The 16,211-nt window shown below is 31.0% G+C and overlaps 2 protein-coding genes across 2 annotated transcripts; one reads left to right on the top strand and one right to left on the bottom strand.

Annotated features, from left to right (window-relative positions):
- Window positions 1–1,041: 1,041 nt before the first annotated feature.
- LOC101247550 (peroxidase 60-like) lies at window positions 1,042–4,170 on the bottom strand. Its single transcript, XM_004228818.5, has 4 exons — window positions 3,911–4,170; window positions 3,021–3,200; window positions 2,544–2,703; window positions 1,042–1,845 (listed from the first exon to the last, which is right to left on the bottom strand). Exons 1-4 carry the CDS (start codon window positions 4,127–4,129, stop codon window positions 1,412–1,414), a joined length of 993 nt encoding a protein of 330 aa, XP_004228866.1. The 5' UTR covers window positions 4,130–4,170; the 3' UTR covers window positions 1,042–1,411.
- Window positions 4,171–9,443: 5,273 nt separating this feature from the next.
- Window positions 9,444–15,848, top strand: LOC101247742 (mRNA-decapping enzyme-like protein). The gene is made up of 8 exons (XM_004228411.4): window positions 9,444–9,790; window positions 10,006–10,046; window positions 10,700–10,749; window positions 11,246–11,390; window positions 12,269–12,325; window positions 13,135–13,258; window positions 13,768–14,241; window positions 15,546–15,848. Exons 1-8 carry the CDS (start codon window positions 9,632–9,634, stop codon window positions 15,600–15,602), a joined length of 1,107 nt encoding a protein of 368 aa, XP_004228459.1. The 5' UTR covers window positions 9,444–9,631; the 3' UTR covers window positions 15,603–15,848.
- The last annotated feature ends 363 nt before the right edge of the window (window positions 15,849–16,211 follow it).

The following is a 16,211-nucleotide window of genomic DNA, read 5'->3' as shown; positions in this document are numbered from 1 at the left end:
GCATGATTTCAAATTATGATCAATTTCATTATATTAATTTGCAATATTTGTTTTACGCGATTATATTATTATTTTTTTGGTTGGATATTTTAGTGTCATTAATCATATCATACTTTTTTTTGTTATTTTCTTGAGAAATAACTTAGATAGTTGCATTTGATAGAACTAAAGAAATATTTGAAGTACAAGTAAATTATATGTTTAAATGAATACTTTATCGAAAAAACTCGAAATTGAAAAACTCGAGTTTTATTGTTTTGTTTGGTATATGACATCAAAGATCCATCACAAATAGTTTGATTTGATATTTGAAAAATTCAAACCAACCCGATCATGTACACTCCTACTTTGTGAAGTTGGGTAGATAAAATTATAGTTGAAGTCATAATTAATTGTCTTCTTTATATATAAAAAATTTTGAGATGAATTTAAATTTTATGATATATTTTGGCTCAAAACAACATTTGAATTGTTTTGCCAAAAGAATTTTCCATTGACAAATTTTATGATGAAATAAATTTTGCCACCCAAAAAATTACTTGCAATATCTTTAGTCAAACGGATCTTTATAGCCATTCTAGAAATTAATTTATCTTGGAATGTAGACTTTAACTTCTCATTACATATCTCTAGGTGTGTTTGGTATGGTTCATTCATTTTCATGTCCGGTTCGATAAAATGTTAAAGAAAAATATTTTTAAAACATAAAAAATTTATAAGTGATATTTCAAGCGTATTATTTCTTTTTTTACCGCCAACATACCTCCAAGACCACCCCATAACCACTCCCTACCTTACCTCCATAGATTTCTCTAAATTACATAAATGAACTTGTGACAAAAAAGAAATAATTGACCGTGCTTATCAAACACAAGAAAATAAGTTTAAAAATCACTTTTTTTTAAAAAAAATATTCATAACAAAAACACCCTTAGTATATTATCTTATTCTTGTTAGTTATTTTTACCTTTTGTTCGTCTTTTGTCCAGCCAAAAAATAAAATGAGAGGGAAGAAAAATGGCATGATGATAGAAAAGTATATTAAGAAGTAGAGAAAAATGACATTCTCCTTTTATTTCATATCATTGATCTGAAAAATAATTTTAAGAATCAATCAAATTACAACATAATACATGAAAATAAAAGAAAAAAAATTCATAAAAAACAATATACTCAAATTTCAATTGCCAAAGAATCAAGAAAGGAAGAGTCTCCTTTACTCACCCCTTCCCACACCAACTCAAGACCAAAAAAAAAAATAAATCAAAATATAATAAAATAAGTAAATAAACTATCGATAATTTATGTTGTCCAAACTCTTCAAAACAACTGCTAGACACGCATGTCGCATCCTCCAAATAATTTGCACACGGACAATATTTCTGAAGGATCTGAACAAAAGTCACTTGTGCTAATTGAACAACCCAAAAAAGAATGACTTCTTATTCACAACCCTACATGATGTCCTCACTTCTCCTTGTCCATCAATTAGTACTTCAACTCTACCCAATTTCACCATGGCTTCTCCAAAATTAGTGAAAAAATTAGGGTCTTTGACAATATCACCTACAATTTTCTTTGTCAACCCATCCAATGCTAGTTGTTGATCAATTTTAAGAACCCCATTACCCTTTTGAATTTCTCCAAAAAATGAGTTATCAACAAATGATGGAGTCTTCATATCAAGAGGAACATTGTTATCAAAGGATGAAACTCTAGGACACTTTTTTATTAACTCAGAAAATAGCCAATTGCTCATGGTTGGATCACGAACACCTGTATTATTGAAGTTGTATATCCTATCTTGGATGAGTGAGCAACGAGTGTTGCCAACAGTGTGTCCACCTAGAAATATTGAAAATGCACACACATTAATTCAATGAAAATAAAGAAGATGTAACCGTCAATAAAATGAGTTGAAAATCATCAGATATCAAAGTTTAATTTTCACTATACCTATACCTGAGTCTTGATGGTTAAAGTTATACAGTGACCATATCGGTTTATGAGGTAGCATGTACTAGTAGGATAGAGTCACCAATTTTAGAGATATAAATTTACAATTTTGGTAGAGCCAATTACTTGTTTTGGCTTGAGTCTTGAATTTGTGTTTAAATGAAAAATAATTTAATATGTATAAATAATCTATCCAAAATGTAAAAGAGATTCTTGTTAAATGAGGTGTAAACCATATAGATAATTAATGTTCAAATATATTAGTAAAAGTTTTAAGAAAATATGTTAGGTGATTTCTTTTAATCTGTTTAAAATTCATTAAATAAAGTCAATTGATATTTCCTAAAGGAAGCTTCACGGCTTTATTCGTATCGTAATAATCTGTGTATGATAAAATAATTGAGATGTTCATAAATTACTGAATATTATTGCAATAAAAAAAATAACGTATAGAATAAAAAGAGAATTCTGAACCAAAAGGGCTACTTTTTCTTATGCACAAAGGATCACTTTTTTTTTTTCATTTATCACTAGACTTTGAGCGATTTATCGTTAATTTAAACTCGAATTCAAAAAGGGAAAATTACCTAGAAGATAAACCATGTCTATTGGAGAAATTTTTTTCTTGCCAAAGACTTTGATGGAATCAGAGACTGAAATAGATGGAGAAGGAAGATCCACATTTGATGCTAAGGAAACTTTACCATCCCTTCTTCCTGTTTCTACATTGTACCATTTTCCTCCACTCTGTCACATTTTTTTTAATAATACAAATTAGGATGCATATCATAAAAAATAAAATATAATTTAAACTTTTCTTTTTACCCTCAATAACAAGTTTTTACCGTTACAAAAATGTTATGACATGTTTAACACAATTTTCGAAAGCATTATATTCATACAAATGTCAAGTTATGCTTATACAGTCTGAAATTAATCGTCACAAGAAATCTTCACTCAAGAAATTATTTTCAACTGTAATCTAGAATTACTAAATAAGTGTGACTTATAATTATTATTATATATATTAATGAACATGAAAGGAGTTAAAATGTAAAATTTACCAAGACAACAGCATCTCTAGTTGCCAGAGAAATAATGTCAGCACAAGAGACAAGGCCTTTGCATCTTGCCTCTAAAGCTTCTTTAATAGCATCAATGAGTTTATAACCCCTAACACTTGAATTTGGGCCTGCTTTTTTCTCACTATTATTTCCATCCAATAGAATTGATGCATCACAACCCTATTCATCATGTACATAATAAAATTATTAGTACATGATTCAATAGAAAATTGAAAAAAAAATGAGAAAGAAGATTATAAAGTGAAGAATCGAATCGTTACTAATAATGTAAAAATTCAGGTATCAAATAAACAAAGCAACAAGGTGGGCATTCTTTTTTTAGTTTCTTACATAGGGCAAGCATGCTTGGTTGAGCATATATATAAGATTTGTAATATATATGTCAAAATACATTGCCACAATGAAATATTTGTAGATCTACATACACAACGCTCCTATATATTATTCATCATGAAATAGTAAAATTATTAGTTCATTCAAATCCTTCTTTTATTAAGCTTTACGTGTCAAATTAAATAACTTCATATAAAAATGGAGCCAGAATTTTTAACAAGTTCTTTTATTAAGCTTCATGAGTTAAAACAAACAACTTCACACAGTAATAAAATCGAAATTTTCACTAGATGCGTTTGAAAAATCTTTCCTTCTTGTGTTAAGCTTCATGTGTCAAATCAAACGACTTTCACACAAAGTGATATGGAAAAGTAACGAATATAAGTGGTACATTATTTTATCGTGACTACGAATATAAGTGGTAAGCTATTCTATCGTGACTTAAAATCTTGTATCTGACTCTGATAATATCGTAAAGGAGGACTTATAAACAAAATATATTGAAAAAGCAAGAGTTCTATATGTAAGTTTCTTACATTAACAAAGCAATCATGAAATTGCATACGTAGAAGAGCAGCTGCAATATCTTTTTCCCTCTTTGTAAAATGCCATGTTTCAACAACTTTTTTAACAACAACTTCAACATCTGTTATACCACATTTTCCTTTGTAAAATCCAACTCTAAGTTCCCCATAACATTCACCAAAAAATCCCACAAAAAATAACACAACCACAAGTGCCAATGCTTTAGACATTTTTGATTAATTTTTTTGCTATTACTTAAATTAATGTGGATGAAATAAACACATTTTATGATCCTATTTATAGTATTTTGCTAAGTTTATTATGTAAAATAGTTTATGCTTTGCACGACTATTTTAAAGCCTATTGTTATAACGTGCCTTCAAGTTCTTAAAGTAATTAAGCAAAAATGAATAGGTATATTTATATTAATATAATTGAAGTGTGTGATCTCAAATTATTTTATCACTTTCTGAGAATTAAATTGACTAATATTTTTAGAAGTATCGAATTACACCAACTCAATATTTTAAAGTTAAAAGTTTTAGATATTTAAAAGTTATATGAAAAGTATTATAATTAAGTTGTAATTTTATCATGTCAAACGCAGATTCAGAATTTAGATTTTATATATGATACAGTCCAATCTTTAAGGTTTTCAGTAATGAACTAATTATATTGTATTTGTTGTAATTTTAATAAATTATGCTTCGTGTTGAAAGTATCTACTGGGTTTAGGTGAACAATTCACTCCTTCGTTTTGTCGATCTGAAAAAAAAATTGTGAGTCACCTGGGCTACGGATTTTTCCGTTGGTTGATTCTCAAAATTGAAAAACTTACATTTTAAAATATTTATTAAAATTTACATAATAATTTGAATTTAAAAAATAAAATGTTCACATATATAGTTGAAAAGAAGGAATATATATTATAGAAAATATTATATCATTGAAAAAAGAGATCACAATGAAGATACATATAAAGATGCACTTTCCATGTCAACTACTAGGGAAAAAAATATGTAACTTTATACTAATTTTAATTAAGATTCAATCATTTGTTTTCCAAATCTTTGATTTGATTTGTTTCATTATTCCACAAATTGAATTGTGACATAGTCTTATTCTTGAAGCATTTGATGTTTAACAAATGAAATGTGAATCTTGTATGTGTATAAATTAGTAATATAATTAATTAAAATGTGATTAACTAATGTTTAGTTATAATTGGGATTACATGTGTTTTGAGTTGAATGTTACAAAATTGGTTACTTGTGTGCATGTCCCAATCCTGGTAGGAAAATGCTAGTGATATTAAGTTGATTAAACATTTAATTTTATTGACTAAGTAAATTATGAAATTGATCATTGTGAAATGTGTATCAACTGAAAATTAAACAATATACTTGATAATTGTACAAGAGATTTTCCTTGAAATTGTAAAAGATTTTAATTAAAAAAAATTTGTGTAACTATCTTTGGTAAAAAGACCATAGGGTTGCCTAGTAATTCGAATTTAAGGCTCATTTATTGTGCTGCAAGAGTTGTAATTTGAGTTTGAGGTTCATTCATTTTTAGTAAAAATTGAAATTAAATTTTAGTGACATGTAGTGATTTTTACATATTTGAGTCAATAGTTTTTCTAATAAAAATATATGTTTTTTATATTAAGCTCTCTCTCTTCTGTGTCAGCGAAGGAAGGATAAGAGCAATCAGCCGAATGATTGTTATTTCACTTACGGTTACAGTGCCTCTATCGAAGCAGAACAAGTCTAATACTCCAGCTCCGATTTTCGAAAATTTCATTTCGATCTAAAGCCCGGGCTGAGATTACGCATTGAATTTCTGGTAGTAAATCCATAATCAAAAAAGTGTTTACTCCATAGTCTGATAGATTTTTTGAAGAACTGATTAATCGTACGACTTTTTTTGCGGCAAGAGCGGTGTTGTAGCATCAACAGGAAAGTTATTTGGCAGTTGCTTTAGCAGCTCCTTCTCTAAGACCGTCTTCAATAGCAACGCTTATTCCAACAAACTTTCAATTATCTTAGAAATGCATATAAAAATCGAGTTCGTGTAAATGAAAGTTGTTTTTTTACTGTGTTTGGAAGGATTTTATTTATTCAATATTAGGTTCATCCATAGAAAAAGGAACAAATCTAAACTATATAGTTCCATTCGCATCTCCTTCAAAAGCTTTTAGCTTAAAGAAAGGAGATGTTTCAAAAACAAACAACTTGTTCATAGGCAAATTTGAATTCATAGTCTTCCTTTCATATTCCGCTAATATGTCTCTTACTGAGTTAGCCTCCCTCATTATATGCTTTTGTTGTTCGAAATTTTGTAAGATCTAATTCATTTCCCTCCCCTCTCCTTTTGAATTATATGCACTTAAACTAATAATGATTTTAGATTAAGTATTCAATAATTAAGATAAACATCTTGAGAGATTTTTCTTAAAATTATGTGTATTATGATTTATCGAGTGTTTTGTACAAAACTTTTGCTTAGTTAGAGCATCACTCACAACTTGATAACAACAATCCTACGAATAGCATTGACCCGAGTTAAAATATCATTTTTTTTATATACTTGGTATTAAAATTTGATTATTTTATATTCGCATCGAAATGATGTAATTTAAGAAAAAACGACTTCATTCCTCAAAGCAACAAAGGCCATTTGGCAAATTTTATTAGGGGTATGAATGGTATGAGTCCGGAACCTAAAGGATACAAATTATTAACAAAAATTCCAAAAAGGTATATAAAATTTTATATTAATCAAAACAGCAAAATCGCTGGAACAACAGCGATTTACTCCATAGGAAAAAGCAAAATCGCTGCCACTGCAGTGATTTTGCAAAATGTGATTTTTTTTTTTAAAAAAAAATTTAAATCGCTGCTTAGGCAACGATTTATAAATAAAAAATATTTAAAGAAGCAATTTTATATAAAAAAATTATAATATTTTTTTGAAATTCAAATATATAGCTTATAAGAAAATATGCATCATTTAAAAAAAATTAAGAATAAGTAAGGTAACAAAAATATTTTCTTTCTAAAAAAAGATATTGTATTGAATTTAAATTTAAATGATTTTTGAGTTCAAATAGAATTAAAATTGCTGCCTAGGTAGCGATTTTCTTGAAATTTTTTTTTTAAAAAAATAAATCGCTACCTATGCAGCGATTTTCTTGATATATATATATATATATATATATATATATATTAAATTTTTTTAAGATAATCTCATGTCAACTTAAAAAAAAAGGTGATATGTCAAAATATATATATATATATATATATATATATATATATATATATATATATATATATATATATATATATATATATATATATATATATTAAATTTTTTTAAGATAATCTCATGTCAACTTAAAAAAAAAAGGTGATATGTCAAATTCTTACAAAAATATTCAAACTTATAAAAAAAATTCACATGCATTTATAAAAAATTGTGTCAATTCACATGCAAATAGTGTCAAAGTCACATATTACATTTTAATTTTGTTATAAATTGATTGAATTATAATTCACATATAAATACTGTAATTTTTATTTTGTTATAAATTGATTGAATTGTAATTCACATGCAAATAGTGTAATTTTTATTTTGTTATGAATTGATTGAATTGTCATTCACATGTAAATAGTGCAGTTTTTGTTTTATTATAAATTGATTTAATACAATTCACGTGTAAATAGTGTCAACTCAGAATGTTACACTTTTACTTTTTTATAAATTGATTGAATTGCTCATTCAAATTGTATTGTAGTTTTCAATTTTTCAACATTCTTAAAAGCCTTTCTATTTTTCTAATTTTCTAAAGTTTTTAAAGGCCTTTTCTTTATAAGGTGAGTTTGAATTTATTTAATTAATTTTATACTTTTATATGATATTGTTGATAAATTCAATCTTCGGATAATTATATTAATGTTAATATTTCTTTTTATTTTTTTCTAAAATCGTTGCCTAGCAATGATTTTTTTAAAAAAAATTGAAAATCGCTAGAAACGTTGATACACTATCAAAAATAGAGTCACAACGTTATTACGGTTATTTAAACACTAAAATCGCAAGAAATGGAGACGGATCAATTTCGCGGTCAAAACGGAAAAAGTGAAATCCGCGTTGAGGAATCCAGAATTAACCCCAAATAAAGGTCCTAAACAACTCTCGAATTTTTTTTTCCAAAATGAAACACAATTCGGGACTCAAGACAGTCCCAACATGAACGTGCAACTAAAAACTCAAATTCTACGCAAAAAATCAGCAACAATGGTAACAGCTATTTACAAGAATTTCAAAAATGAAGGTCCAACTGCCAAAACCAATCACACCACGACGATCCTCACGAAAACCCCCACAATATAAGTTCTTGAATCACTAGATTCAGACCTAAAATGGCCAAGAAATCACCTTCTAAAAGTTTCCCAAAAGTTGACAGCAGTTAAAACACAAAATTTACCTCATATCGGGTCCCCAAATCAGATTTCAAGCTCACCAATGTGTTGCCCTCGAAAAATCTCACAACTTAGCCTTTTGAATCGCCCAATTTGGAGTTCTATAGCTCAATATATCGCAATTTTAAAGTAAAACATAAAGACTGAAAGTTGGGCTTTTATAAGGACGAAGCTAGTCGCTAATAAACCCAAATACCGTTTGAAATTTTGTTAATATTTTATACCCTTTACACTCCGGACTCTGAATTATATGATATTAAAAATATTAATTAGATAATTTCAGTTTTTGTAAATAAAAAAAGTAAAATATTATGTCATCACCACACTAAATTAATCTAGCAAGACTTAATATTCGTAAGTTTGATTTCAATATTTGATAGTACAATAAACTTATAATCATTGTTTGATTTTGACTTATATATATCCATAAAATAGTTTTAATTGAGACATATCTTAATTATATCATATTATTATAAGAATTATTACTTAATTTTTTTTTTTAAAAAAATGTTTCAATTATATTATATTCACACTTTACATGCTTATAAACATTGAGTTAGAAGTTTGTATACTCTGTGAATTTTGAATAATTGACTTCATAGTCACTCAACGTTGTATTGTCTTTTAGAAATTATTCGACTTTTTCAAGTTAATTACTATTATCATTATCCTTCAAAATATAATTTTTGGTACCTATTTATTAATTAATATAGGTAAAATTCTATATCTTTTTGGTCCTTAAGATTTATTCAATGAATTTTTATTATATTTTCTTGTACTTTAATATTTCTTATATATATATATATTTATTCTTCTTTAATCGAATTTAATAAGATATAATTTTAAATATCAGTATTTCAGATATATTATGAGATAAATCAAATTCATGTTTTGTACAACTAATTATATCACCATATTTAGTACTTTCACAATTTTCCTTGTGAATCAATTACACAAAAAATATATTTTAATCGTCAAAAAGACAAAATAATCAAAGTTTCAACCCCAAACAATTAGTTTTTTTTCTTTACTATATATATATATATATATATATATATATATATAAAGAAATTATCTTCCATAATTTTTAATAAAAAAAATAATTTATAAAATTCAAGTGTCTTCTTCCGTAGGCAATCTCCCAAGTAATATACAGCAAAAACCCCAAATTGAAGGATTTCTAGGGTTTTTTTTTCCCCACAAGTTCAACAATCATCGTAAAATTAGTTGTAGATTCAGTACAAAATAATGTCTCAGAACGGGAAATTAATGCCTAATTTGGACCAAAACAGTACAAAGCTTCTTAACTTAACGGTTCTTCAGAGAATCGATCCATTTGTTGAAGAAATCTTGATTACTGCTGCTCATGTTACTCTATATGAATTCAATATCGATAATAGCCAATGGGTATTCAATTTCTTTTGATAAAAAATGAATCTTTATTTGTTATGAATTTTTTTGTGTGTGGCGAGATTTTAGCGAAGTCTTTTAGTTTTTGAAGAAGATTGTTGTATTTGAATTGAGTGAGTTGGAATGATAGATGATGACTAGTTTAGGATTTAGTGGGGTTTATTGATTGACTTGTATTTGAGTACTGATGTTGTTTTCATTTCTTTTTGTAGAGTCGAAAGGATGTAGAAGGATCCTTGTTTGTTGTCAAGAGGTAAGCAATTTTTTTTTTGATGATCATGATGTTCGGGTTAGCTTTTGTACGCCTCGACTAATTCTATGGCACCTCACTAGCAATAGGTACTAGGTAACTCTGACTGTTAAGGTTAGGATACATAGGATGGGTAGAAATCACTTTGTGTTTTTTTGTGTGTGTTGGAATTTGAACGTAAAACCTGATGGATTTCAACTCACCTTATCGACCACTAGGCCACAACCTTGGGTGTGTATGCGTTTGGGTTGATGAACTTGCTTTTCTTTTCTTTTTCTTAAGCTCAGGACTTGATTGAATTGATGATGTTTGAGGTGTATTTCTCCTTTTTTTGTGTGTGGAAAGGTTTTAGATATAATATGGTCAAAATTTATATGTCATAGTGTTAAGTTTGAATTTTGAAGAATCTGCATTATAGAGATGTACTTTGCCTTGATGGTCAAATTATTTACTAGTAAAGGAATTAAGCTGCGCACAGTAGAGAAAAATTATTATACAGGATTTATATAGCCGACCCATCTAGCTATAGATTAGGACTCAATTGATTGATTGATTGATTGGAAGTTTCTACATTTGATGCATTGTTCTTCTTCCTGAGTTGATTTGAATGGTATAGCAATATGAGATACTTATTACATCTTTGGTGGGTGTTGCAGGAGTGCTCAACCTCGGTTTCAGTTCATTGTTATGAACCGCAGAAATACAGGTTAGTTATTTGTTTTCTGTTCAAAATGTTCTGCTTGGATTGTATATTTCCAGAACTTTTGCAAGGTTCTTTAATGATGATGAATCTCAAGGGGCTGTAAGTTACCATTTTGCAGGAAATTACTGGAATGACAATTAATGACATTATATCTTTTAGATTCAATAGAACATATCACAATGGAAGCAGAGAATCTGCATTGGTGATAGCAGTCAGTCAGATTAAGACTTAACTGATGTTGCTACACTTAACTTTAGGAATGGTGTTTGCTAAGAGTCTTTTTTTATGGTTAGGAGCTTGTATATTCATGCCAGTAGAAGTGTAAGATGGAATTTTTTTCTACTTTTAGGAAGCTCCTAATAGTGGAATGAAATAAGGCCATGTTGACATGAATTCCATGTTGCTCATAAGTTGGTACAAAAAGTAAAAATATTGCTTTCTGTGCGCATGTCTTTCTAGTTCTTTCATGTTAAAGATATGACTTTATTCGTACAAGCAGATAATTTGGTGGAGGATCTTTTGGGAGATTTTGAGTTCGAGCTCCAGCTCCCATATTTATTATATCGAAATTCTTCACAAGAAGTAAATGGCATATGGTTCTACAATTCACGCGAATGTGAAGAAGTTGCAAACCTCTTTAACAGGTGACCTTTTGAATCTCTTTTTCCCTCCATAACTCATTCTTTTCCCATCTCCCACATCCCCCTTTCTCTGTGTGTGTGTTTTTAGTTCCACTCACAATTCACTGTGTTAATTCTACGAGAAAATATTAATTAGATTTGTATTGTGGAACTTTGAGGACTCAATTGCCTACGCAGTCATTCTTTTTATAGTATGTGCTTGAAATCTAATTATTCCAAGATTATATGGAAGTAAAATTTGCTAGTTCTGCTGCCTATAGGTTGGACTTCTCTAGAACCTCAGTCTATAACATCTAAATTTATTGTAATGAACAGCCCAATGATTAGCAGAATGGTATGTTTGGCTTCCTCATTGTTTTAATTAGGTGAACGGTTAGATGACGTTCAAACTTAAAGTTGCAACTTTGTTTCATTGCATTTTCCTGATCAGTAAAAAGATGAGCTGTTTTACTTTGGCTTGGGGTTGTTATCCGTTTAATTTCCATAACAGCTGAACTGTTTTACTCTGGTTCAGGGGTATTCTTCTTTTACATTCCAGAACACCTCCGACTCCTCTCTTTCTATATTACCCACTATACAAGCTGAAATGGTTTACTAGATCTTCATCTCATCTTTTCGAATAAGTTTCTCATAGAGCTATTGAGAAGTTGAGTATTGTATGACTTGAAACTTTAAGGCAAAGGCATCTATCAGAAAGGGGGGAAGGGGTAGAGATTCAAGCTTGCATCTATGCTAGACAACTTCTTCACTGCTTCACTCATATCTATTTATCACCGTGATGAGAAGGGACTGCTTCACTACTTCAATCTTCTCTTGCCTTTTCTCGTTAAGATTGTCTTAATATGCCTGATAATATGTTATGATATTTCACTTGTGATCAGGATATTGAGTGCTTATTCCAAGGTGCCTACCAAGTTCAAATTACCAACCAACCAGAGGTATTTTAGTACATATTTGTGAAGAACAGAATATTTTTATTGATCAAAATGTTAGATTCTCTTGTTTGTTAAAGCATTTTATTTCTAAATAGTTTGACTTTGATCTATTCCTTGATTTATGTCTCAGATATAGTAGTTTAACTTGGCACTTAAAAAGTTTTTGGTCTTCCCTCTGTTTGCTAGAATCTTGAATTGCAATATGACTGACAGAAAGCATAATAAATTTAAATTGATGCCATCCTAAAGAACCTGGTCAATGAGATACCGTTTGATTTTTTTCAAGGGTCGAACAGTTTAGTTGCAAATACTGTTAAAAACAATTGTAGACGCTCATAGATATGGTTAAAATTAAGTTCGCAGAATAATTTTGACAGAATAAGAAAGTTATCATAGTATCTCTGAGATGAGTGGGATAATGTTTGTATCTGCGGTGGAAGTATGCTTTTAGTGAAATGTGAGTATTGCTGAATGGGCCTTTGAATTGTTGGGTCTTGTATACTGTTTGAATAGGTTGGTCCTTGTCCTACCATGGGTGCTTCCTACCATGGGTGCTTTATAGCCAACTTGCTCATAAAAACTAGGTATATGCATGGTGAAAGTCACTAGGAAAAGCTAATGAGAGATTACTTTGTGAGAAGTGAGCTTTTAGTTGCAACTTGCAAGCAAGCTACAAGATCTTTGGCGAGGTGAATAGTTTGGGTTGGTTGGTTTAGGATTTAACCATTTGCTCAAAATAGTCTGTGACTGAAGGCAAATTGCACTCAGTTGGATTCTGAGAGGAACTTTGGTTTTATGTAATTTTGATACAGTGAATTTGAAGAGCTGGAAGCAGTTCCAAGCATGTCGGTAATGGATGGTCCCCTGGAGCCATCATCTACTACATCAAATACTGCAGATGTCCCAGATGATCGTTCCTTCGTGAATTTTTTCAGTGTATGCCTTTTCTTCCCTTCTACTTGCGCTTTTTTTTATCCATGTAATGTGGCTGTTATGCTGCGTTTATCTTGCAGAAAATAATGTCTCTTCATGTGTCAGTTCCCTTGGAAGATCTAAATACTTTTTATCATCAACCTTTGCTTGGGGATCATTAGTTCTTATAATAGACAGTCCTGCAAAATTATATGTGACACCTTTGTCTGAGATGTATACTGGATGTTAACTAATCATATGGTTATTTTTAAGAATTTTCATCTGATATTCCAAACATTAACGATCCATCTATCAAGGGAAACCAAAATGAGATTCCGTGCTATTTCTCCTAAAGAAGTAATACTGACTCATTTGATGCATTATTCCACCCTTCTATATCTGGATCATGTACTTGGTAAGTTAAGTAGAGATGCTTCTAGACTAGTACCATGTTAGAGATGAAATTTTGTTTGCATATGTTTTTGTTTCATACATTGTTAACTTGACTGAAATTTTAGCATTTCATTTTGCAGAATGCTGTGAGAATTGGTAGTGGTCCAAATGCTGCAGTTCAGGGACAGTCGTATGACTCAGCTGCAGTAGTCCTACCTTCTCCTCGTCCTCCTCCTGCTGTACCTCCCTCTTCGGCACCTGCACCGTCTCCATCTCCTCCTCTTTCTACATCTTCGACTTTGATGCCTACAGTTGATGCTCCTGAACCTGATACCAGTACTAGAAGGTCTTCAAATCTTGTGAAGCCATCATCATTCTTTGGTCCTCCTCCTTCCTCTTCTCCGCTGATACCTCCTGTCTCTTCATCTGTGCCTACTGCTCCTCCACTTCATTCCCCTGGGAATCTTCAATGCCATTACGGAGCTCCTTTGCTTCAGCCATTTCCTCCTCCGAATCTGCCTCCATCTCTCACTCCTACTTCTGCTCCTAGCCCAAGCAATGGACATGTCATTAGCAGAGACAAAGTGCGGGAGGCATTTTTGATGCTTGTTCAAGTAAGTTCCTGAATTCAGTAGTTACTTTGCTATGTGAACTTTTTTATGGCTCTAACGTTTTAGAAATCTGCAATTGCCTACATTTGCTCTAATAATGAAAATATATATTCAAAGCGAAGTGGTCTGCTGAAGTGAGGGGGTGTGTATTTTAAAAAAGAAATACTCCCAGCAGCTTCTGACACTACGCTGGAGCTGCCCACATCGGTCGATTATGGGATGGGTGGTCTCTTTATATAGCTTGGGAAATCTTCACCTCTTGAGCTAGCTTTTGGGGTCGAGCTATGGCCAAGATCCATTTCTTAACATATCAAAGTAGGACCAATCCCGATTCACGTTCATGATGTTAGGCCCCCATATTAAAATCTCCCGTACTCCAGATGTCCAACCCTAGGCATGAGGGGGTGTTGAGGAAGCCCCACATCAGTATATTGCCTCTTGAACTAGTTTTTGGAGTTGAGTTAGACCTAAGATCCATTCATTAGCAGGAGAAAATCCACATTATGAACGTTGCTAAGAGTACTCAAGTAATAAGAAAAACGATAAAAGAAAGAGAGGAGTATGCAAACAATTGCTTTGAAACTTACTGTTGGAAGTCGGAACTGGTGTTTGGTTGCTTATCTCATCCCTATGAGATCTAAAAATTATCTGTCACATAGTCTGGATGCCTTTCCATCGGAGTACATAAGGACGTTTATAGTTTTGAAATTAAGTACCTTACTTTCTCAAGGACCGGATGTTTTATTTGAAGGGCATCTCTCAAACTCCAAAATAAATTGAACTGTTCTTCCCACAAATCCTTGGATGAGATATCTAAAAGTTTCTGAACCCCTAAATCTCTTCCCGTTCATTTTCACCCGTCAATATCCGCCCATTTCCAACTCCCTTCAGCTACTCTTAATTCTTTCCAATCTGTCGTCATTTCTTCTCTTTTCCGTCTCGACCTTCCCAAACCTTAAAGAGAATTCGCCACTCGAAATTCTCTTCCTTGCATATGAACTGAGCTATTATTGAATTAGCTTGAGGCTCTACCTAAGAAACTCAAAATTTAAATTCCGAACCTGCCTTTATCGACCAAGGTCACATTGAGGGGGTGATTTACAAGAATGACGTTGGATAGTTGAGACCATAAGTTAGTAACCTAGCTCACAATGCATTGGTTTCTAGTTTCTTTGGTGTAGCTAGTTTGATTAGCTAGGGTGCTTTGAATACTCGCGTCTCGAGATTTTTCCCTTTACATCAGTTAAATCCCTTTTTTTTTCTCTATTAAGTTATGCATCTGATTTTCGTCTCTATTTCCTTAACAGGATAACCAATTCATTGACATGGTATACCGCGCTCTTGTGAACGCTCATCATACATGATAACTAGAGGAACCACCGCGCTTCACTCGATGACATAGAAAAATGTTACTAGCAGAAATATGGCTTCTAGTTTATATCTCTATATTTGGGTTCCTGGTGTTATAGTGTCTTTGAGACCCACCTTGTATATAGCATTCTATGGTCTTTAGTTTTACTAGTTTAGGTTTGATGTTTTACCTTGCAATGTTTTGTGGGTTTTACTAGTTTGGAACTTCAAATGCTTCATTTAGCCAAAGTTTGAACAAATTTCGCTACCCTTGCCAGCGAAAGCAAGGGGTTTGTCTTCTGGGTTGAGCTCGTCGCACCAGGCTTGCTTTACCTCTCCTATGTGATTTGCAAACTATTGCATAGGAGCGGAGGTTTTACCCTGTGCGCACCCAAAAGCACCCAAAAGGGTAACGGCTGCGGGATTTTCCTTGTCATAAAAAAAAAAAACAATCATGAATTAAGGTTTCGTTTCCTGTATTTTTTTGAATTTCCCTATTTGATCTAAGAGAAAAAAAGGCAGATCCCTTACTATAAACAGAAGATCAATATTGCACAGAAGGCGATATTGACCTATAAGAGATTTTAAAAAAAATAGTTTAAACATTCCTCCTAATCATTCTT

Source organism: Solanum lycopersicum, chromosome 1, assembly GCF_036512215.1.
Source record: "Solanum lycopersicum chromosome 1, SLM_r2.1".
Classification (NCBI taxonomy): Eukaryota; Viridiplantae; Streptophyta; class Magnoliopsida; order Solanales; family Solanaceae; genus Solanum; species Solanum lycopersicum.
This window is presented reverse-complemented; position numbering and strand designations above follow the sequence as displayed.

What these genes read in the sequence shown, in the direction of transcription:
- LOC101247742 (XM_004228411.4), top strand. Translation starts at nt 9,632, where the DNA reads ATGTCTCAGAACGGGAAATTAATGCCTAATTTGGACCAAAACAGTACA. An exon ending in TATGAACCGCAGAAATACAG is followed by an intron (nt 10,750 to 11,245) that starts GTTAGTTATTTG and finishes TCGTACAAGCAG; the next exon opens with ATAATTTGGTGGAGGATCTT. An exon ending in AAATTACCAACCAACCAGAG is followed by an intron (nt 12,326 to 13,134) that starts GTATTTTAGTAC and finishes ATTTTGATACAG; the next exon opens with TGAATTTGAAGAGCTGGAAG.
- LOC101247550 (XM_004228818.5), bottom strand. Translation starts at nt 4,129, where the DNA reads ATGTCTAAAGCATTGGCACTTGTGGTTGTGTTATTTTTTGTGGGATTT. An exon ending in CTAGAGATGCTGTTGTCTTG is followed by an intron (nt 2,704 to 3,020) that starts GTAAATTTTACA and finishes AAAATGTGACAG; the next exon opens with AGTGGAGGAAAATGGTACAA. An exon ending in AGACATGGTTTATCTTCTAG is followed by an intron (nt 1,846 to 2,543) that starts GTAATTTTCCCT and finishes CAATATTTCTAG; the next exon opens with GTGGACACACTGTTGGCAAC.